The sequence below is a fragment of the Chelmon rostratus genome, chromosome 15, assembly GCF_017976325.1.
Source record: "Chelmon rostratus isolate fCheRos1 chromosome 15, fCheRos1.pri, whole genome shotgun sequence".
NCBI lineage: Eukaryota > Metazoa > Chordata > Actinopteri > Chaetodontiformes > Chaetodontidae > Chelmon > Chelmon rostratus.
The window spans coordinates 11,619,557-11,643,509 of NC_055672.1; the positions used below are offsets into that span (position 1 = coordinate 11,619,557).

General features: G+C 40.4%; 2 protein-coding genes across 3 annotated transcripts in view; one reads left to right on the forward strand and one right to left on the reverse strand.

The window, feature by feature from the left end:
* The window catches only part of fancm (FA complementation group M), a 45,920-nt gene that overhangs the window by 2,567 nt on the left and 19,400 nt on the right, over positions 1 to 23,953 (forward strand). For both annotated transcript variants that reach the window (XM_041953766.1, XM_041953767.1), the window contains exons 5-13: positions 18,259 to 18,390; positions 19,219 to 19,351; positions 19,537 to 19,629; positions 20,219 to 20,323; positions 20,678 to 20,856; positions 21,713 to 21,919; positions 22,041 to 22,281; positions 22,390 to 22,538; positions 23,049 to 23,213. In XM_041953766.1, coding sequence (XP_041809700.1) covers positions 18,259 to 18,390; positions 19,219 to 19,351; positions 19,537 to 19,629; positions 20,219 to 20,323; positions 20,678 to 20,856; positions 21,713 to 21,919; positions 22,041 to 22,281; positions 22,390 to 22,538; positions 23,049 to 23,213 — 1,404 coding nt within the window. The remainder of the gene's footprint in view (positions 1 to 18,258; positions 18,391 to 19,218; positions 19,352 to 19,536; positions 19,630 to 20,218; positions 20,324 to 20,677; positions 20,857 to 21,712; positions 21,920 to 22,040; positions 22,282 to 22,389; positions 22,539 to 23,048; positions 23,214 to 23,953) is intronic.
* On the reverse strand, positions 1,679 to 12,502 carry soul3 (heme-binding protein soul3). The gene is made up of 5 exons (XM_041953769.1): positions 11,919 to 12,502; positions 6,639 to 6,733; positions 4,640 to 4,781; positions 4,046 to 4,229; positions 1,679 to 3,844 (listed from the first exon to the last, which is right to left on the reverse strand). The coding sequence occupies exons 1-5, from the start codon at positions 12,157 to 12,159 to the stop codon at positions 3,673 to 3,675; spliced, it is 834 nt and encodes a 277-aa protein (XP_041809703.1). The 5' UTR covers positions 12,160 to 12,502; the 3' UTR covers positions 1,679 to 3,672.

Genomic DNA, 23,953 nt, shown 5'->3' on the forward strand with positions numbered 1-23,953 from the left:
TGCTGCCACCTTCTGGTCACTGTTTGCTCCCATTGTAAAAAAAACAAAAAACCCTCAGTGGTAAGCCTTTCCTCAGCATCACCTCTTTCCTGTCGCGGAGTGGTTCTTACTGGGTCAGTTAATATGAAATGGATTGATTAGTCTCGAAAGCAACATCCTGCCACACTTGGCGGTCTGGATTTCAGTGCCAGTGGACTAAATAGTTTTGGATTATTAAGCGACCTTACGGGCTGTCCGTCCTCTCGGGTTCGCTCACTGTCTGTGTGTACTGTGCTGTGAATGTGCAGCTACACTTCATCTGTCTCAACTGGCTGGACAGCTGGAATGTGACACCTGCATTTGAAAGTTTAGACCTGTTGTGTATGAGCTCCGTTGGCTCTTCTTTGTGTATTTTCTTGCCTACTTTCTGATTCTTTTTTGGGATTGCTTGTAATAATAGAGCTTTTCTTGCTTGTTCTTCAATTGCTTTGACTTTAACTTTTCACCTTCTCTTCAGTCTTTTCTTATTACCGCCTGACTGGATGCCATCTGCAACTGATTTGTTAACCTCCATTTCCCACTGCCCTCTTAATTTGACCAGACAATACACAAAAGAGAGATAACACTGTATGAGCATCACTGCAGTCATTGAGGCGGAATTTAATGATTGCTGAGCAAATCAGAAAAATGAACCAGTCATGCAGACAGGTTTTGAGCTCAGTTGTGTGCTTTTCCTCTAAAATCAGTCCATATAACCACTAAAAAAGCCTCCTGTTTTCTTGTGTTGCAGCTTTGTGATTTTTTTTTGAGCATGGATGTTCAATAGACAACATCTAGGCCATTGTACCTAAGCCAGTCCTGAGATATCCATTCTAGAGTTTTCATCCTGTGCTGTGTTATAGTGGAAAGTGATGGTGCAATTTAGGGCTTAAGTTTTCGTGGCATTCCACAAAAAATTTATTTCTATTTATTTGAAAGAATGTCCTAATGTTTATGACTAAGAGGAGAATAATTTGTACATGGAGAAAAACAGACATCATATTCATACGCACAAGTTGTTTTCATATTTATCAGAAAAATGAAACTGTTCAACCAAGTTCTGCAGGTTAAATCCCATCAGCTCGTTGTATCTCCATCAGACACCATATACAGTGCACTGTATCGTGTAATAGGCTGCACTCTGATATACTGTAGTGTATGTGTGACCTTCTTGTGAGAACTCATGTTACTATGCTCCAGTAACTGAGCACCAGTTCTTCTCATGAAACAGGCTATGCTATATGTTTCAGAACAAAGTATGCTGGGACCCCTTTTGTTTGCCAAATCCGATCCCACAAAAAGCAAGGAATACCCTATAGGTATATTGTGAATACTGTAGTATACAGTACTTGTTGGCTGGTACAAACACAGAAAACTAATTTGAAACTAGTCTGAAACTCAGCTTAAACTGCAAAACTACTCAGTTGTGGCATAATTGAGAATTAATCCTTAACTACACATTTCACACATCAGAATGGATTTGACTTTGGCTCTTTCGCAGAAAGTCAGCAATGGATGAGGTTGATCGTGAGCTCCTCTGAACTATATGTCTGAACATCATTTATGGAAACACATTTCTGCAGTAGTGCTCTGAGTAAACCTTGTGCATTGTGTATATGAACCCAGTAAGACTCAGCGTCACTATACATTTCAAAAGACGGGAGACAAGCACATTTTAATTGAACAAAGAAAACCACAGTAGCTCTTGTTGTTGCACTTGAATTTTCACAGTACAGCACACGTTTGCAAAATACTAAAAAAAAGAAAAAAACGGCAAAGAGAAAAGAAAAAGTTAAATCACACTTAATGTTCCCATATAACCAAGCTCTTAAAGGGAAACCAACCCACATGTATCATGGCTTTGCAAGTGGTTTACACACTATAGTTGTCATAGAGTATCAGATCTCTACGACTCTATTATCATTTCATGAGAAATAAAATTCTTTGGATTTGGTGTCATTTGATGTCAACCAAACTGCTTAACTTTAAGACTGGGCAACCTTCCTACCCAATACTAACTTTCCTGACCATTTATTTCTTTGTTTTACCTTTTCTTGTGAAGCAAATAAGATGAAACAACTCTCACAATTAGAGCTCAAAATTTCACTTTTAATTTTATACATATTTAAACTGCCTCAATAACTCCCTGCCTAAACATTCAAAGGATGCCCCTGTCCTGATAAAAATCCTCACACAGTGATGATTTGGCTAGTACATTTCCTACTACTGTATCACTCTGAACTCTAGGTGTAGCTGGTTTGATGCATATCACTTGTGTATGTTGCATATGAGATAAAGATACATACTTCTTTCACTATGAATTTACGGACTCTCTTTAGATTGGTGACAGAAGATGAAAAAACAGTTTTAACTAAAACAGAATGTCGCTTTTTTTCTATTTAAAAAAACAGGTAGTCACAGTAGAGGTACTGTCTGCGCTCTGTCTTTTCTTGGTTGCATTGTCTCTACTCAGCAGCAGTGGTACATAGATGAGCGAATGCATACTCACTAACATTGACACAGAGTGGCAAGTAGAAAGAGCATGAGAAAGAGGTCCAGAGGTAATTATTCCTGTGTGTGAAAAGACTTGAAACATGAGGAATGCACTGAGTTGCTGAAAGAGAAAAGGATGAATATAATATGTAAGTGCTTTATGATTGTCATTCAGCAGTAAAATCTGTTTTCAGCATTTGGTTTGTGTAAGTAAGTGTGACACTTGTTTTTACCTTCTCCCTGTACATTCATGCAAACACCCATGAACCATGTGTTCATAGGTGTTTCCTAAGAGAGCTTATTTATGGTCAAAGCCACCAGTTCTGGTCTTGATGTTGGATTGGGTTGTGTTTTATGCTGCAGCCACCCCCCCCAACCCACCATTACCAGCCACCGAGCACATCCTTGGATTGGGTTAGGTTAGTGGCCCAGCAACTGTAATACCTGGCTTGTTGACTGTTTGCTATATGGTAAATATTGCACTTATTGTTGGATCAAAATAACTGTTTATGCAGCGTGACTGGCATCGAGCGGATCAACTGTGCAATCACCTCCGCAAGCTAGAGAATAACAGAGAAGCTGTTTTTTCTGTTGTGCATGGACCTTTACCCCACATGACAAGACGTTGTAGCTGTGCAACAAACAGAAACTGAGCGTATAGATAAGGCTGCGTGTCTACTGGGAGCCTGCTTCCACTGTCTTAAGATAGGCTGTTGCATGTTTCGGACAGCACTCAATGGTCACCACGTTCACCGAGCGCTAAGAGTAAAAACTATTTCAACTTTAAACAAGAGGGCACTGTGCTCAGGTAATGTTTTCAGCCATCTCAGTGTAGGAGCAGGAGATGAATGCTATGCTGCACCTTAGCGTCTGGGCTGTGTCCATGAAAATATGGCAGAGGTTTGGTTCAGTTCTTATGGGTGAGATGAGGATCTATTTAAATAGACATGAATGAAAATTCACTGAGGGTTAAGTAAGGGTCGAGTTTTTTTTTCAGGCCCTGACTGGTCTGGAGGGTGCTGAGCTGGTGGTTGTTTCAGGTAGAGGCGGTGAATAAAGAAAACGTTGCATCTGAGGCTGTAGCTGGGCTGTGGCAGTGTTAAGGGAGTCTTTATGAGGCTCAAGGGTCATAGATAGGATGCTGCTTAATCCTCTGGTTCCTCAGGGTCGCTCTAGGAACCAGATCTCATTCTGGCGGTTGCTGTGAGCAGGGTTGGTGTAGCCGGCCACGATGAAGGAGTTGTTGACACACACACCAGGAGAGTCTAGAAGCTCGGCCAGGGCATTGATCTGATTAATGATGGTCACTTCGTTGGTGGGACCGGTAAAGGCCCTGGAAGAAGCAGGGAATGGTGCATGAGTATGAGGCATCAAATTTCCATGTCAAAGCCAAGCAGGAAAAACAAGCCATGCATTAGCTCCAGCACTACTGATCACTGATTAAAACAATCTTTGTTAGTTGTCAGTGCTAACAAGAAGAGGGAGTTAGTTTAGAAATAGCAGAAGTGTTTATTTTTGTTTTATTCGTACTGACCTTGTGTATACAGTAGTGGTGGGCCAGATCTCTATGAGGATCTCGCTGTCAGTAGGTAGTGGGGGCTGGGCCTGATGCTCAGCAGGAAGGAAATATGCCACAGTGACGTCACTGGAGACCACAGAATGGTTTTCATCTGTGCGCACCACTGTGACGATGGGGAGAGTCATACCCAGGTAGTCACCTAGCAAATGGCAGTTGTCATTATTACCTGTGAGGCTGGTTTGAAAAATGACGTGCTTTAGTCTTTTCTTGTTCATCAGATGATATTGGTGTATACAGGCGTAGTCCTGATATGCTGCATGCAGCACAGAAAACAGAACAGCTTCATTGGAGAAAAAACAATCTCTGCCTCTCATATTTTTTCTCAGTAATAAAAATGAAGAAAGATTTTGGTAAACTTTTCATTTTCTAAACTACAGTTTTGTCTGGGAGTTTTTTAGCCAAAATTGCTGCATGTTGATATAGTGACCGTTAGTGTTTCATGTTGTGGTGCTGTCTCGCCTTAGCCATGGAAAAACAAGGTCATCGACTGACATTTATTCATAGTTTTTGTTAACAAAATTAACACTAGTCCCTTGCTTGCAGACTTACCGAAGGAGTTCTGCTGGCAGATGTATTTCATTAGCCTCATAAAACCATAGCAGATGCTCTGTTCATAAGTCTCCTCACGCATTGTTATGCAAGCCCAGTGGCCCTTTTCGTACTGGCGTTTCTCATACAGCAGCTCCCCACACTGAAAAAATACACCATGACAAAAGAGAAGAATGACTTACAACTTCAGCGTTAAATGAAACGAAGTCTTCTTGTGAAACCTTTTTCTGTAACATTTGCTATTGTTTTCTGAAACATTTGGGAATGGCACTGAGGGTGCCAGCAAACGTTTTAACTAATAACTGGGAAGCTAAGCTGTCTACAGAATGTATAGAAAATACATCCCACACAACTGCTGCTACTTGTTATTAAAATCATTCAAGACATGCAGTGTTTTAGCCTTGTGAGTGTACCCCCTACACCCCCCTGAATCAATTTTACATGGGGAGGTGATGTAATGTAATTATTACTGGTGCATCTCTGTGATTTTTATCCTGTTTAATCAGCTACATCAATGCTGTGAAAAATGCTTCAAATTAATATGTCTATTATTTTCCAGATTAATCGATTAGTTGTTTGGTCAATAAAATGTAAAAAAAAAAAAAAAAATGCTGAAAAATGTTGCTCAGTGTTTCCCACAGCCCAAGATGATGTCCTCAAATGTCTTGTGTTGTCCACAACCCTAAGATATTCAGTTTACTGCCATAGAGGATTAAAGAAACCAGAAAATATCCACATTCATGAAGCTGGAATCAGATCATTTAGATTTTTTTTTTTTTTGGAAAAATTAACAAAATGTACAACTAATCAATTACTTGTTGCAGCTCCACTTTGTTTCTTTGTAAATGATGCAGTGCAGCTCAGGTGTATGACCTGCAGTTTGAAGTCTGCTTGTCTGTCAACGTACTGTCCTTTAACAAGGCACTGAAACCTGCTCTAAGAATAGGGTGTCATGATTGTCCTTTGTTTAACCGGAGTCTCGGGCCAAGTTTTAGTGAACTAATTAACTCAAGTTAAACCAATTAGCCTTCTTTATTTATACGCCCCCCTAAGGAGTTTAGGCAGCTTATTGTATTGGATGACACGATGATCTTGTCGGAAATAAATAGCCGACACATACCCCCTCAGAAGATCTGTATGTCATTGTAGACTGACAACGATGCCGTCGGTGTTCTTTGAGGCGAGGCCTGATTTGTTTGTTGTTGTTGTTGTATGTGCAATCCAAGACTTTTTAGAGAGTTTTTAGAGATGTTTGGGTTTTTTTTTTTGCTGGCATCATAATGTTACATATATTGTTTGACCTGACTGACCTGTTCAATCAAGTTGAATTGCAATGGCAGAAAAAGGGCTCTGAAATAGTCTGTTCCTCCAAGAAAATGTTTAATCTCATCATTATCATCATTATTATCAGCTATTCCAGTTTGGAAAATTTGCTATTAATGTGAGCTCCTTGCATCTAGCAGTTGACTGTTCTTATGGTACTCTAATGTAGACTAATAACGGATTTTTCTTTCAAATATTTTTATTGTGACATATGTACAGCGGTAATACAGACTTCCGTGGAGTGGATATCATGCCTTATTTCAGATGTTAAATAACAAAAGATAAACTAGACAGGGGAATAAAAAAGGAAACACAACACCATGGAGTACACAGACCAGGTAACTTACTAATGTGCAAGTAATATACCCCCCTGCAACCTTTCTACCCCTAAGCAGTACCACCTATAAAGACTACTGTGTGTGCACCTCAACTTTCACCCACTGCTCCTCTTCAAAGATTGGGTTGTCATACAAAGTCTTAATTTGCAGGTCTAGTCTCTGGTGAAGACACACTTTTCTACATTAAACTAGGTCAATGCTAACCAATTTGATAGCTTTTCCTTTTTTACAGAACATGAAAATGTATAGACAGACAGGTTACACAAGCATATAGTTAGGTATTACACAGGTATATACATTTTTAGTTGTGGTCAAAATAGTAAAAGTTGGATAGATACCTTATCTTTGCGTGCGAGGAGGGTGAAAGGGACTTGTTCTCTGTGACTGCGCCCTTGGTTGTTGCTGGTTAGCTGTTGAATGGGCTCTGCCATATCTGTTAACAGACAAACAAACAATATGTGGTCAGTTTATACTGTGGTCCAGAAATAAAGTATTGTTTATATTAGAAAAACAAATACACCTGCTTGTTTTTTATGCTTTTTAAATGCCAGCTTTGGCTGCACACTGTGTTTAGTCATTCACAAGATGCATGCATTTTGGGTCTGCATGTTAAGGTGATTAAAATATGTTAAAGCAGAAGCCATGATCCATACAACTCTTTTCCACTCACATCATGTCAACACTTGCAGTCTCCTGTCTCTAATCTGTATAAAACGTCCTCACTTCCAGTAATCTGCTGGCAGGCAGTGTTTGTAGTTTGTGTGGTAAAGTAAAGGTTGCCAGATGGACAGAGTGCTGTGCCAGGATGTCGCAGAGTGTAATGTTTATTGGAGCTGATGGACAGAACGCTAACTAAAGCTGCCCAGGGCCAGGTTTAGACTGGTATTAACAGAGATGGACTACAGCAGTAGCCAGTGCTTTTGAAATACTGGAGCATGTTTGACCTATTACCGAGTCTTTTATGATGATGCCCATGTTTTTTTAAATAATGTCATTATGTTCCATTGTTGACCTGTCAAATACAAGGCACTCAAGGTGAACCCAATCACATTTTGTCAATCAATACGATGGAGGACAACTGGGTCAGAGGGAACTGTGGTATTTAGATGATCAATCCTTTGACAGTGAACAATGCAAGAGTGAGTGGTCTCATGTAGCAGGATCTCATGAAATTAAGGTTACACTGTAATCACTGATTTGGAGGAGTGGCTCAGAATAGATAATGGCCGTGTTTATTCGACAGTAAAATATTACCTCCCCGTTTATGTGTGTGTCTTCACTATAAGAGGGACAGAAAAAACACCACAGGTTAAACCACTGCATGGTTATCCACACATACAGGCACGTACTGCACGCATGCCCAAGCAAACTAATCAGTTTCTATGGCAGCACCTCGAGAGCCACTCAGCACTGACGCAGAACAGTCAACGCCGACTGCATGGTCAACAGGTGAACTTGCTTTCTAGTCAGGACAGGGTTATAGTTAAGTCCCACTTTCAGTCTGGCTCCTGTTCTTCAAACCTCTGGTCCGGAATGTTTTGTTGCCATGAAACTGGCACATATTTTTTAGGTATTCTGTTCATAAAGCACTGTCAAAAACTCCACTTCCCATGAGGCCCATGCTTTTCATACAGTAGCACCACTTTCAAAATAGGGGGTTCAATGCATATTTTTATTAATTTATATATAATACTCAAAATGTGTTGATTGTACAGGCATTTTAACTTGGTTGCAGCATCATAGACGAATACAGTCATATACGAGAATGTTCAACTTTGGGTACAATGCTACACTCGTCATGGTCACTTTTTATGCAGCCGTCCAATCACAGTAGAAGAAAAGTGGGACAAACACCACAAAGCCAAACTGTCACATCCTACATGTATAAGTGCTGGACAATGACAACAATTGAAGAGAAATGAATGCTGCTAGCCTCTGACTATCTATGTCTTTAGACAGATGACATCCTTGGGCAACCACAATATCAACATGATATTCAGCAGCTATTCCATATCATAGCAACCAAAGACAAAACACTGCACCTTCAAAGCACTCCCAGCTGTGCATTTTCAGAAGAGCTCAGCATGACAATTATCTTTTCTTTTAAAATGTCTGGTGTAATCTGTGTATCAACCGTCGGGTTGACTGGCCTGTAGTATTAACACATGCCTGCAGTGGCAGTGTACTTCAATGGGAACAGATCACAGAAGCATGTCGATTCTTGTTTTCATTAATCTGATTAAAGCACACTTACAAAATGCGAAAAATGTCAGCACTGTCACCACAGATTAGTGAGGTAGAAAGATCAGCGTGTAATTAAGTCTGGTTTGTGTTATTTGACAAGATAAGAATGCTGCTGCTTAATTTGTTCGTAGTTTCTTGGGTGTGCTAAGGCACTTATTATTGTCGATATTTATGAAGGGTGACTAAGACAAGGCTGATATTGTCCATGAACTGTTCGTTTGGTGTTCACTGGTCTTAAGTTGAAATCACACATTCCATCTTGTTTACAAGCTAGAAGCTCTTCATGCAACCTCACTAATGGTATCTCTCATCTGATCTCGTGAAAATGAGGCATGACAGACCTGAAAATCATACAGTCTGTAAAGGGCTTTTGTACAGTACCAACAGGTTGCACTGCAAGAGTCAGTTTTATAAAATAGAACAGATGGGTCTTATGTACCCTAGACTTGTGTTCACAGACTTGTGTTGGGAGGCTGCAATGACAGTAGTTGCCATTTAAACAATATAGGTGGTACCTCTCTGTGGGATTTTTATAATGCTGTGGGCCATTGCAGCATCTATGTGCAAGTCCCTCTTGCAACAAAAAGGTACATGAACTAGGAGAAAGCGTTTTGATTCGGTGATAACTATACAAACCTTAATACAGTTACTTATGCAATTTATGCATAGCGAGTGCAACCCAGTGCAGGACTGGGAAAACAAGTAGTTGGTAGCTACAGTGCAATTGAAGTTGCATATGTAATATTAGCTGAAGTTATCCAACGAAATAGCTCCAACTGCTTGCAAAGCAGTGCTCACACCTCAGCCCCGTCCACCCAACTCCATCCCAATTAGAGAAAAGGAGTTTACTGTGGCCTTGGCTTACGTCCTGAGCTACAGTATTGTAGTCCAGGATTTAGCAGCTGCAACCTCAGTACCAGTACAGGCAAGGCAAGGTAGCTAATCCTCCCCTGACTCAGAAAGCCCCAGCAAGTGATTTTGTACTAAGTCCTCAATTAGTGCTATAGTGTGAGGGCAGAGGAGGATGTGCCAGTCTGTGTTGCTGGATTCTCTGTGGGAAATCTTCTACAAAAATATTTGCTTACTTTTTCTGACTTTTCATCTAACATCTAACAACTATTTTCCTTAACAATTTTAGGAAAATAAAATCTCTTTTATTGAACAGCTCCTGGTTTACAGGCATGTTAATCTGGTGATGAGGGGTCACACGAAGATAGTCCTTCATTTTAAGGAGACACAAGCCAACAAGGGAACGCATGGCTAACACGTATTACCACACACAAGTTGAACTAATACAAAGGGCTTTGATCCACGTTGTTTAATGTTTGTGTCCTACAAGGCACAAAATACAAATCTGATGTGTGTTTTGAAAATAGCATTTTATTGCTGTGACGCAGGAATTCAAATGTTGAAGTTTAGCTAATCTCAATGGGTCCATTGTTCGGGTCTTTGTATCCAAGCTCTGTGATTAGCACTGACTTGGAAGTTTCCAGAGTTCAAAACAACTGCTGTTGTTGTCTTTAGCTGAGCACAATGTCTGGATTTTCATGGTAAAATCAGACTCCTGGAGCTACGAGTTGACAAAACCAATCATTGATTGAAGGCACAGGAAAACAAAAACTTAATTTGGATACTCCTGAAGTATATTTGCCAACAATTTTCCAGAAAACGTTGAAAAGATAATAGACTTTGGTGATGAACCCATCAAAATAAACAAACGCTGCAGGTGGCAAATTAGACCGTAATGACCCATTTAGTGTTTGCACATTTATGGCCCTTTGCAGTTTTCTCATTGCACACCAGGACTGCCTGAGGAACCACTTAAGTCAGGCACAGGCACTGGATTGGTGTGTGTCTGAGGCCATCTTGCTGGTTTAGGGGTTGCAAAGCAGCATGCTTGTCAGTGTCCTGACCACATTCCAGGAAGCTTGCAAATAGATCACGCACACGCACAGGGTTTATACAGGGCCAGGGTTTATCATAGTCTGTTTTATTTGTTAGGTTACCCTTAGCATATCCCAGCAAAACAAAGCAACACTTCATTGGATGCAGCTATGAGGACTGTGTTTACTGTGATGACGTGCTTATTTGCCCTTTTTTCCCGCCAAAGTAAAGAAATTAATATTCTTGTAAATATGAGAGAACTACCAACACTGTTAAACACTGCGTGAGAGGTAATAATATCTGATAAAAATGACAGGCACAGTGGTCTCAGGAAAATATAAATCGCTCCCTGATGTGTTTTCTATTTGTATGACAACCAGGGACCTCATAAATCACTTAAAATGCCAGATAAACGTCTATTTATCTATTCTATTTTATCATTTATTTTCTATTGAGCTTGTTACCTGCTAGACACCACAAATTTTAGTATTACTGTACTATTGTCCTTCCTACTACTGTAGTACTATACCACTACAGTACTACAATGATTTTATTATAATGTCTACGATATAGTACTGTATACTGGAATATTTCAGCCTACGTGAGGAAACAGATATTTAATATTACATGATTGATAACACAATTAGCCCAGATTTTTTAGACTGGATCAGAGGAAAAGCTTGCTTGTAAAAATTCAGTGCGTATTCCTAACACCTAACTGTACTTGCAATCTCTTGCTTTCTGTGCAACAGCGTTTAAGTGAGGGAAGGCTTTCCCAAGCATTTCCACTAAGACCATCACCAACTTTTCATGCAACTGACAACAAACCCCTATTTAATAAAAACGGGGCAAAGAAACTCATCTAATATATATATATATAAATTTAAGTATATATATATTTTTTTACTATTTACGACAAACTTCACTAGCAGCCTGACATGTGTCCTTTAATTCTGCAGACTTCTAGCCAATATAATAATGCTGATTCTAACGTATTTCTGTCTGCCTGGGACCCGGAAAAAAGGTCCCGTGATCAAACTGTATGTACCTTACTGTTATATAACAGGTTAGTCTTTTAAATTACAGCCTGCCTACATGCTAGTTAACCATATTTCCCTGTGTGCTCCAAACTTTAGCCTCGCAATAAGTCTGTGAAAGTGTTTAGTTGCAGTTTTAAAGTTAAAACGCTTGTTGACGGACAGGGAAACTGTCCGAACTGTAACTAGTTCATCTTTGTGCCTCTCTGGAAACTAGGTCAGGGTACAATGTGGTGTGCCTTGAGGAGATTTAGGTACCTTAACTTAAGTCAGACATGTCAAACTTTACTTGTTTTTAACTTTGTTTGTAATTTAGACAGTTAAAATCCAAAAGAAGGCTGTGCCAAAACGGAGGCGACTAAAACATTAAAGCTAATCGTTAGCTAACGTTAGTTAGCCAGCGTTGTGTGTTCCGTTGTTTTTTTTTATCGTCGCAATTATTATTATTTTTACCGTGAGAAACTTCCACTTGGTGTCCCCTCGCTACGTCCTGCCAGTATTGCAGCAGTCGGTCGTCGTCCTCCTCCATGGTTTCTGCCTCTTCTTCGAGGCTGCCGTTGCCCGAGTCTGACAGATGGTCTTCCGAGAAAGACTCCAGGTCCTCCAGCGTGATCATCCCGGGTTGCTCGGGCCCGCTGCGGTCACCACCACCTCCTCCGCCGCCGCCACTCATTTGGCAGCCGCCTCGGTCCATATCTGTTCGTAAGAGTAGTAAACTAGCGCGGAAAAAAACCCCTCACAGGTTGACTAAAAATTAAAAAGCTAAAACCAAGTATTAGTCACCGCTGAATTTGGCTTCGTTTGAGTCTTCTTTTTCGGACCTCGCCGAGTTGCTTGTCCAGATTACCGTTACTTTCTGGTGAACAAACCGGACACTACGAAGCTTTCCTCGACATATTTCGCCATTTTCGTTTTCGCAATATTATATCTGACTTAAACGAGCCATTTTACTTCGCCGGGTGTACTTTCTATTCGCTAAAATCCCAGAAGGAAGTCCTCTCTGTCGTGTGTTCAGAGCAGCGCGGCGCTTCCCTCTTTGTAGCCGGAGGTGGATGCGTTGTTTACAGGAGATGGGGGCGGACCACATGACGCTGCGGGCCCGCACAACCCCCTCCTCTTCCTGCCGTACCGGACCGTAAATACCCGAGACTCCCGCCCGGGCACGGACATTTCATCCATCAGTAATCTCAGAAAGGGCCAAGATGACAACTATAAACAGCATGGGTGTTGACCAGCATCTAAGTTAGCATTAGTTTCCAAGTGCATTTATTATTATCTTCTCATTTGTGTCACATGTAAGTGTAGATGCCTATACATTGTGTGCTGTAGCCCACAGAGCTGCGAATTATAATTATTTTCACTATCAAATTATCTTTTTCTACATTATTTGCTTGATTAATTGATTATATAAAACATCAGAAAATTGTGAAAAATCCATCATAGGTCTGAGACATGCCAACTACAAATACCATTTGTTGCTGTCTGACCTGAGCCTAAAGATATTCAATATACTATTATAACCACAAAACAAACACATACATTAAAAAAAAAAAAAACGAACTAACAGAAAAAAATACCCCAAAACAAATATACTGGTGATGAATTTTCCTTTAATTAACTAATCAATTAACCAATTGCTTTATCACTAGAAACCATTTCTGGTCTACTGTTTCACTGATTTAAAAAAAATCAATTATTTTGTTGATTTTATTGTTTTTTTTTAATCTTCTTTGAAGTCATTCTAATGCATTTCTTCACCTAATGTGAATCACTTTCAGTTCCCCATGTTTGAAACGCACGATACACATGAAGTTGCCTTGTCTAGTATTATACGGTCGGATGCTTTTAAAAAACTGTACCCTCAAAATATATAAATATGCATAAAATATATTTAAAAAAATATGTTTTCACTTTTTTTACATTATGTCAGTATATACAAAAATCTACTCTCCAGAAAATAATACCAGTAATCAACTTTCCACTCGTCACTGTCTTCTTAACATTGTAATATTAGATGTGCTCTTTTTGGCTTCAGTCACAGTGACAGCTTTAGCACATTTACTGTATGTGTAACACCCTGCTTGTAACAGTGACACCTTGTTACACATACACCTGTGATTATTTACGTCCTGGCCCTTTAATAAATTGATGAATGTCTCCACAACAGGACACCTGATGGTAGAGAACAATGTGTGTGTGTCTGCGTGACAGCCATAACTGTCTTCATTGGTGTAATAGGAGCAATATGCAGTAAAATAAAAAAGAGGGATGATGCTTCATTTTAAATAATTAGCACTTGTGCTCTTTGCTTTGGTGCATCTTTTTTTGTGACTCACTATTTTGATCATTTGTCTTTTATGATAATTGATGGTCGACAAACATTTCCCCTGCGAGGATGATAAACAGAGTTGAACTTGTGCGCTAGGGGACAGACTAAGCAGGATTTCCTCTGATCTGTGACGCTGCCACAGCCAACCACCATGTTGTATCCTTCAGCATGCACGTACGGAGAGGACATTATATAATCATCTATAGTCTGTGTGGGGGAGTCTCTATGTAGGCACGAAACATATGAAACACACGTGAAATCACAGATACACATACGCTGATAAACACACCCTACCATACTCTACAGGGAGAGATGGTACCTAACAGGCCTCCTGTCTGGCTGCAGACCTCAGCATTCATCCACCTACACCATTGCTGGATTGTGTTTGTCCTTATGTCTTCTCTTCATAAATCCTCACAGCCACACACTGATTGCAGTTTGATTGATGACAGCCCTCGAAAATTAAACAAGCACCCTTTCATCAACAATAAGGACTTTCATCATTTATCATGTGGTTAACCATAATGGAATTTCCACACTTCATTTGAGCAGAGTGACGTTTGTTTCTGTCCCCCCTCATGGTATCAGTGGTGACAAGGCTAAGCTTTACCATACAGACACACACACACACGTATCAAGTCCCTCCATTGTTGACATGCAGGAGTGAGAGTTCATCGTAGTGTAGTTTCTGGTATTAATAGCTGCCTACAGACTGGCTTTTTCACTGATTCCCCACGTCACTTAGCTCCATGCCCCTCAACCAATCAACTGCTGGCCCTTCCTGAGCATGCTCAGTGAGGCTGCCATCGACGATGTTGTCATTTGGCACACGTCCTCTCCTGTCCTCTTTTTAATAATCTTACTGGCTTTGGGAGTAATCCAAATCTGACATTCACTTCATGTTTGTTTTGCTATTTTTAAGAGACCCTTACACCAACCTGCCCTATCTTATGCTATTGTATCATCATTATTTTAGTTTTGATACATTGCTAGTGTAAACAAATGATGGTCAGAAAGAAGCCTGATGCCTGAAACTATTTCAGTTTATTTTCAGGGGAAGTACAGCGATTGTTTCCCTGTTTTGTGCATTGGAGCAGACCTTTTCTGCTTTCACAACATCTGAGCCGCTCTAATAATATATATAAACAACAATGCCAGGTATGGTAGGTGGATAAAATTAAAAAAAATATTTTATTATCAAAACTTAGGCAGTATGTGTTCTGCATTCCTCTTTTCCCAACTTTGTTACTGTTTTCTTTACCTGAACTAAATTATTTGTTAACTTGTTCTGTCTGCTTATTGAATATTGTGACAGGTCTTTCATGAATCTGCTTTATTTAGATATCTGGTTTGACATAACTCATAATAACTCACTATATTGAATTTTTGGGTAGTTTTGGACTGACAAAGCAAGATTTTTTTACATTACCTCATTTTGTTCTCTAGGATGTTGTGATGGGCGTATTTCAATGTTTTCCTTTAATTGAGAAAGAAAATCAAGTTAATTATGAATACTGTAATATTAAATTTAATCCTTAGTTGGAGCCTGAGAATAGAAAATAAAGTAGTGGACAGGTGAAAATGAAAGAGCAGGAAACTAAAACATTTCTGTGCATTTTGTCATTTCACTTCAACCAGACAAAAACAGCAACCTCACTAATCTAGTTCTGTGTAATCTCATAATCTGGTCTAGACCGCTGCATACACATCGCCTCATTGAGCTCCTCCTGTCAATTAAGAGGGAGAGGGAGAGAGAGAGACAGAGAGAGAGAGAGAGAGACTTGTAACCAGCTCAAATGCATTAACAGGACTATGGCCTAAAGACTAATGAGGCTGTAATTATTGTCCACCAGAAAATAAAATACTTGCATGGATAAAAACACGTAGACGGATGGTCATGGTATTGTTGGAGTTAAAAGGATGAATCCTGTAGGAGTGTGAATGCTTGTCTGATGATAGACTGGTGACTCACCCAATGCTAGATGTCAGATAATGGGAACAGACGCATGAATGTTAATGTGTGCATTTGGAAAAATGCTGGCTATGTTCACTTTAATGAAGTTGTTATGCTACACATTTGAATCACACCTCAAGGCTGTTGACAGATATTATTCTCTTTTCTTTCACATCCCTCTCAAATGTAACAAATTAGTGAATGTGTAAATTTAGCTGCCAGCAAAGCAGCAAGTTTTAAAGCATGTGCACATGTTTTTAACTCTCATCACATCTGACGACATCACTTTGGGCTTAGGAACTTGTTATGGGCACTCAGTGTTTTCAACACTTTCTAGACCAAATGATTGATCAATAAAAAAAAACAACAAAGCATTCAGAGTACGGATGAGAGCTCTGTTCACATGAGTAACATGTTCAGTGGCACCCTTAGGTTAAGGTTGGATGCCTTTCAATTATGTTACAACCCACAAAATGTAGTCATTTCCAGCTGTAAGTACCATCTGCTGCTGATGGTGGGGATAAGGTTGGAGTAGGTTGTGGCCTTGCATCTTATGGCTTCATTCATCTTGAGTTTCCCTCCTTTTTTCCAATCCTCTTATATCACCATTTAGTAAAGAATCTACAGCACTTTCTGGCCCGTCTTTTTCTGAATCCGGTGCTTTATCAGACCTGAATTGTGCAATTAAACCTCCTTCTTCATCTCATCCCCATCAGTGGTCCGTCTTTTTCTATGGCTGTTGCAACTAAGATCGAATCACCTTGTCGAGAAGATGTCACCAATAAAGAAACATGCATTCAGATACGGTGCTTACATGTTGAAGTACACGCTGTATATGTGTACATGTACCTACACAGTGAAAGCATTGCTCACCAACGCACTTCCATTGTCTGTTTCATAGCATTCAGTATTGCAGTTCAGTGGTACGATAATAGATGAATTAATAGTATGAATTTAATCTCCCAGTTTGGTCAAAAAAATCCTCATTTCTTTCCCATATTCTACAAACCTTGCTGTACCTTTTAAATGAGGAAACTCTGATAATCTCACTCCACTGCACACTTAATAAACTTCAATAAAAATCCTGCAATATTTTGAAAAATAACATTCACTTAATCAAGGTTTGTTGATAGTTTTTTGTGCAGGCTTTAGTTGGCGCTTCAATAAATCCATTAGCAACCAACTGATAAGTCTGTGTTTTTGAGTTTAAACCATATCATATGTGATGAAGCACAGTCCCAACCAGATGTCTGACCTGCTTACGTGTTCATGATAGACCGTTTAGGGCTTGGTGATATAGCCGTGGACGTTTGCTGAAAGGTCGGGGGGAATTAAAGGTTGTTATTTAACCCTTTGTTTTTGTCTTCATAAGCTGTGTGATGCACCGCTCGCATTTCAGCTCAGAGAAGTGGGCTGAGGTTTAGCAGAAATGGGGTGGACAGCTCGGTTTTCACGTAAAGAGGGAAGCTTCATTTCTTTTTCACATGGGATAGAAAGTAGGTTATCTATTCTATTTTATTATTACTGTAGCTTGTTCCAGCCTGACTGTCACAGTTTCTTTTAAATACATAGTTTAAAATATATGTGTCAAGACAGCTGTGAGAGTAAATGTAGTCATCTGTAAAATATGTTTGTGATTTTTCTTATTTTGTTGATTCTGATGTTTGATTGCCCAGCAGAATAATAATAAAAAATATTTAGTGAGAATAAAATAGATGTGTCAGGGTATATTAGAAATGTTTAATGTGTAATATACAAAACATGAAAATACATGTCTTAAATTCATTTTGTGTACTATAATTAATACAGTATTTAAAAATATGTATAGATGTTATAGTGTATATTATTAGAAAACTATTCATATTATAAAACGATGAATGTAAAAAATGTGAGATTTGCATTGATGTAGAGTGACATCATTCGGCCGACTTGACACATCTTTTTAGAATTAAGCTTTGTTTGTGGCACCATTTGCAAATCAGAACAACTAAATTGCTCATCATCTGTTACAAAATCTCATTACCAATTGATTCCAACGGGCAGCATTCTTCTTCTTTCAGAGCATCCTGTTATCCTGTTCGGTTTCTAGAGCAGCAGTCGCACTCAGCTGAAATTGAAATTGTAATGACCCAGCCTCCCTTTATCTGCAGTCGTGAAGATGAATAGATATTGTTAAAATTGTGTGAAGAACTGCTTCCATCTCTCCTCCCATTATAAGGAAACGAGGACAGGAAGAAGGAATAATCCAACAGATTTTAGTGTTATTATGTGTCCCTTCTATTCTTTTCTATTCAGTCTGTGCAAGTCTGTTTACCAATAGAGGTAACACCTGCGTATGTCGAAGTGGTCGCAGAGGAAATGTGTGTGTGTGTGTGTGTGTGTGTGTGTGTGTGTGTGTGTGTGTGTGTGTGGATGTACTTTCCAGTTTGTCAGTCTGATGCATTACCCCGAACACAGGAAACAGCCTATTATCGATGACCTGTGTATCTGTTTGTTACTCTTCCTGCCAGGTGCTGGAGAAATTCATGTCTCGTCTTGTTCAGAACCGGGTGATGGCACACAAAGACCTGCGGACTCTCACCAAATACCAGCTGATCCTCGCCAGGGATCAGTTCCGCAAGAACCCTCCGCCAAACATCAAGGCACGGACCCTGCTCTATGAATCTTTGGGTGCTATATACTGTGTATAGTATGCAATTCTAAATTGTACATTACTGCTACTCCTTTTTAAGATGTATGGAGCTCTGGAACTAACAGAATGTAGGAAAAGTTTATCAGCCAAGTCAAAAAATATAAATGCATCTATAAGTAAGTAATAAGTTACTTTTTTCTTTTTCCTTTAAACTCCACCATTCGTGGCTTCAGAGGGGGCTGCACGAAATCTGATAAATTGCCTCAAGTGATGTCATTTGAGCCATATTTTGTTGGGTCTGTTTTTTTCAAGTTCGAAGAAGAAGAAAAAAAAGAAAAAACAGGATGTGTGGGGTTAGAAAGAAGAGATTTTACGTTTTCTACCTCTGTAGACTGTTTCTGATCTCTGCTTGAAGAAAATGGGAAATGTTGCGTGGGGAATATACAGAGTAGATAAATGATTGAACCAAAAAATAGTGAAATGAATCAGAAAAATAAAAAGAGCCAGTGAAAGAAATAAAGGATGTTATTGTTTTTACCAGTTGATTGGAGTTGTCACACTCTGTCAGTTTCGGGGTTCATAAAGATGTGCACGAGGCTGTAGAAAAGAATCAATCACACAGTGAAGTCTAGACAGTTTATCAATGTGACCCATCTAGATTATTGCATTTCTACTGTATTTTCTTTTAAAGCCTGTGCAGCCTGACGGTTGAATGAAAAGATATTCTGGATAAGCATGGCCACTAAATAGTTGATTTATTGAAAGCCTTTTTGTAAATCAAATTCTTACCAGTGGTCTCAGTATGGTCTTATGGACTCACATGCTCTCACCTCCTCAGGGTCCACAGCAGGGAATGCTGGAGGGCGACTTTGCCCTTTGCATCAGCCTGTACCATGGCTACGAGCTGCTGATGCAGATGGGGCTCCGATCGCTCTTCTTTTACATCCAGGGAATCATGGACGGATCCAGAGGTCGGTCACCTTACCTCCAGGCCTTCAGTGTATTTTGTTGCGATTTATCCACGCAAAAAAGCCTTTGCCACAGATTGTCCATCAGTGCCCCTGGGTGTATCTACACTCAATAATGCATAATGTCTGTGTGTAATCTGTAAAAGACCTGTTTGTTATGAGCACTGTCCATGCTTTGTTTGGTTCAGAGATGTCCAGGGCCAGAAATGAGCTGCAGAGGACTCCCACCTTCATGGACCTTTACAACGAGATGGAAGCAATGTTTGTGAAGCCATCTGCTGGTACCTGAGCACTCATTCATACATCAGTCACATTTCAGAGTCTTTCTTACTTATTTGGATGAGGCTTTTTAATGGGAGATATCCGGACACCACTTCTGTCCAGTAAAGGGTAATTTCACACCTCAAGGTCCGAACCAAGGTGATGTTTTTTTTAGATTGTGTACTTTTGATCCGATGCACAGCCAAATGAACGTCCTGTTTTATAACTTAACATATTTCAATTCAAAGCTTGGTCTCCTCTCCACATGTTCTACCGCGGCTAATTTTTCCTTTTCCTGGTCCCGTCGATAACCTGCCGTGACGTCCTGTAATTGATCCGGATGTCCAAACTGTCAAAAAAAAATGGTTCAGTTTAATCTGAAGCAAGACCAGCTCTATTCAGCAGACCTTGTTTTGGCTGGTGGCCTGTCGGGGGCAGGTTTGACACCTGTAATTCTGGTTCGGATCAAACTGGAAAGCTCGGACCAAACGAGTTAGGTGTAAAAGGTCCTTAAAAAACAAAATGCCTCAATTTCCAAGGTACTTTAAAATTGAAAAAATAATACACATCGTCTATTACACTCACACCCTCTGTGACTCATACTTCTAGGTCCAGATGAGCCGTTTATTTACAGTCACCCCAAACTGGAGAAACTGGAGGAGGTGGTGCTGCAGCATTTCAGACTGTGGGCCGAGAGCTTAGCAGACAATAATGGTGATTTACCTATTATAGCATAATGCTGTGACTCACAAATGTGTGATTGTTCTGAGTTAAAGCTGAACTGTATAATTCTCTTCATGTTCTAACTACAGCAAAGACAAAGCATCTGGCGTTGTGTTAAAGTGTCGCTGTGCTTGCATTAAAGATCTCACCTTTTCCCGTGTGATGTTTACGGCTTTACGGTGCCACAGTGTCCAAACAGTGTTTTAAGTGTTATAGTTTTGATGAGAACGTGTTTACACTCAGCGTTTTAAATTCGGAGAGGATCACAGAACAAACAGCCGTTCTGCGTGTTAATGAACTGTAAGAAATCGGCTCATGTTTCTCCTCCGTCTCATTAATGCCCAGGTTCAGGTCCTCAGGAGGAAGCCACGCGTGTGATGATCTTTTCATCGTTCCGTGAGAGCGTGCAGGAGATCGCAGCCATGTTGAACCGCCACGCTCCGCTCATCAGGGTCATGACCTTTATGGGCCAGGCATCAGCCGGGAAGGGAGTCAAAGGCTTCACTCAAAAGGAGCAACTGGAGGTAGAGACAGTATGCCTTTTTTAATGAAGGGCAGATTTACAGTAAGGTTTAACTAAATTATGAAATGTATAAAATGATGTTAAAACAGTTCATTAAAAGCCTGCAACAGGCTAAATATTTGCCTGTATCAGCTATAACACTGTATTTCCCACTGAACTTTAGAGACCTAGAGAAGTCAAGAATAAAGTCATTCAATATTAATATTACATTTCCTCAGTAGGGCTTCCTGAAGAATTGTGCTCTCAGTAATGTGCTGGACGACTGTGAGTGGTGGGAGGGAAGATATTAAAATACTATTTCTTACAGCAAGAATCATCGCAATCTTATTATATAGAGTAAGATTACTGTCATTTTATCCTCAGTCTACTGTTCGTCTTTCATCTGTGGATTGGATTTAAACTTTTTCCCCTCTTTCTCCTTGTTGTGGATAACTTCCGTTTTCAAACCAAATAATCTAATTTGTGTTATTGTACAGTAGAAGTGTATCTCGTTTGACAAACAAAACAAAACAATGAATGCGACTGCTGCTTCACTGATTTCACCGCTGGTTGCATTGAATTTTCTCTACAGACCGTCTGTTCCATTTCCTGGCAATAAATAATGCAGGAATGACGCTTCGATGTTAATGTACATTGTGCCCTGTGTGCACATCATTTACTAAAAATAGACCTGATCCTTGATATGTTGTAATAGGTGCATTTTGCTTGGAATATGTACACAGTGACCTCATTGTAGCAAGTAGCTAGCATGGATGCATGTTTACATACAAGAAACAGTAGTTTAAGTTTAAGACGACAACAGTAGGTGGAAATAGAATCCTTTCGCTGTTTATAGCTTTGTTTCACTTGTGTTGTAGGTGGTGCACAGGTTCCGCCAGGGAGGCTTCAACACGCTTGTGTCGACATGTGTCGGGGAGGAGGGGCTGGATATCGGAGAGGTGGACCTCATCGTCTGCTTCGACGCGCAGAAGAATCCCATCCGCCTGGTGCAGCGAATGGGTCGCACTGGACGTAAGCGGCAGGGACGCATTGTTGTCGTCCTGGCTGAGGGACGCGAGGAGAGGGTGAGCGTTGAGGCTTGGACTCTTAGATTAAAAGTTTGAACTCTCCCAAATGTACTCAGGATCAGAGCTGATTAAGCCACAGAACCACAGGTACAAGATGTTTAACCTCTGTGTTCCGCAGACCTACAATCAGAGCCAGAGCAACAAGCGCAGCGTGTACAAGTCCATCATCGGAAACAAAAGCGGGTTCCACATGTACCCCAACAGTCCCCGCATGATGCCAGAGGGGGTGAACCCCACCCTGCATAAGATGCACATTACCTGTGGCCAGTTTGACCATCAGGAGAGCAGCAGGCGGTCTGTCAGGGGTCGCCGGTCCCACTCTGAGGGACGGGCCTCACTCATCCACCCTCAAAACCTGAGTGAGTAATGATGCGGGAGTAGATTTTGCTTATTCAATCTGGGAATGGAGAAAATGAAATTTCCTGTACTTGAGAGACAGGTTTTTGACTTTGTGTCTGATGTGGTAGTTTGGCAGGGCAGCGCAACGTCGGACGGGTTTCTGAGCAGTGCTGAATATTCCCTCTGGGCGTCCACCATGAGGCTGCGGGAAGATGAAGCTCATCCAACCCTGAAACAGTCACGCTTCATGTCCCTGCCCAGTGATCCACCACCTCAGGTTTCCTTCTGTCTTTTTTTCTTTCTTCCTTTCTTTCTCCCTTGTGCAGGTCTGAAAAGTACCTAACGGTTGAAGACACGACGATAAAGCCAATGTGTGACCATTTAAAGGGCAACATAACATACACATTTAATAAGGAAGTAACACAAGTCATATTTTAAATGCAGCTGAGTGTGTGGGACTTTGCAACACACATCCTGAACATAGCACATCATCTGGTAATTTGAATGTGTGCGTTAATAAAATAGTAAGTTTAACCAACTAGTATTTCTGGTGGTGACTCGTGAAGGTAGCAACATTTATTCCCTGGTACCTGATGGCACACCCATAATTTGCTGTGATTTCAGTAGTAAAGAAATAGAAAAAGAAATAGAGAAAACACAAGAGTTATGATGTAGAATGTGCAAGAACCTTGCTATGTTCCTTCCTGTGTGCTTTTGTTACTGTCTAGAATGTTTTACTCTTTTACTAACACCTTATATTTTCATGGTGTCATTTGGTGTCCCAAAGGAGGACGTTTCTAAAAGCGGACCACCATCCAGAGAGCTGTCTTTGTGGGAGTGGAGACACTGGCAGCACAGAGCGCTTCCTACCCATGCTGTTAATCACTCCCTCCGCTGCCACCACTTCACTAAAGTGATGGAGCTCATAGACGGCATGAGAGAGGAAAATGAGGTGAGAGCAGGCAGTTAATGTGGGATAATTTTGATTCTGTGAGTATCAGGATAAAAGCTGATGTGGTACTCTGTGACGCGAGGGGAAATAAGTGAACCGCAGGCATCTTACATAAATGTTGCCGTGTTGCATAAAAACAAAGACTTCTGTGTTCGTGCAAGAGCAGACCAAACTTTATAAACTCACCAGGCTGGAATTCGTCAGCTGAGTTTCTTGTGAACACATTGCGTTGAGGTACTACGTTCATCGTTTTGACCCGGAAGGCAAATTCCAGACATGATAAACAGGCTCCATGCTGCAGCCGTGGTTTTATTATTTATTTATTTTACCTTCTGCATGATGTTTCCTCTTGCCTTCTTTTCCCTCAAATTAGATTTAACCATTAAACTGAAGAAATGACAAAAATAGCGCTGTGAAGGCTGAAAATGTGCTGCTGAAAATGTAATGTTATTTTAGATCGAGATGTGCTTTTTAATGATGTGTGCAAAAACATTTTATTAGACTGGAGAACCAGTTTTTCAAGCTGCTTGAAGAGCAAGGCTGCATGTTTACAGCTCCAAAGCTTGAAACTCCTCTGCCTGTGCCACTGCTCTTTGCTGACCTAATAGCAGCTTGTGTCATGGTCTTGGCTGCTAATTGATAGCAATCTTGTCCTTTTTGGTGGCTTGAATGGATTATTTATATCAGCGTGGTCATCAGATCTACCAGAACTGGTCACACAACAGTTGTTCTCATGTTGA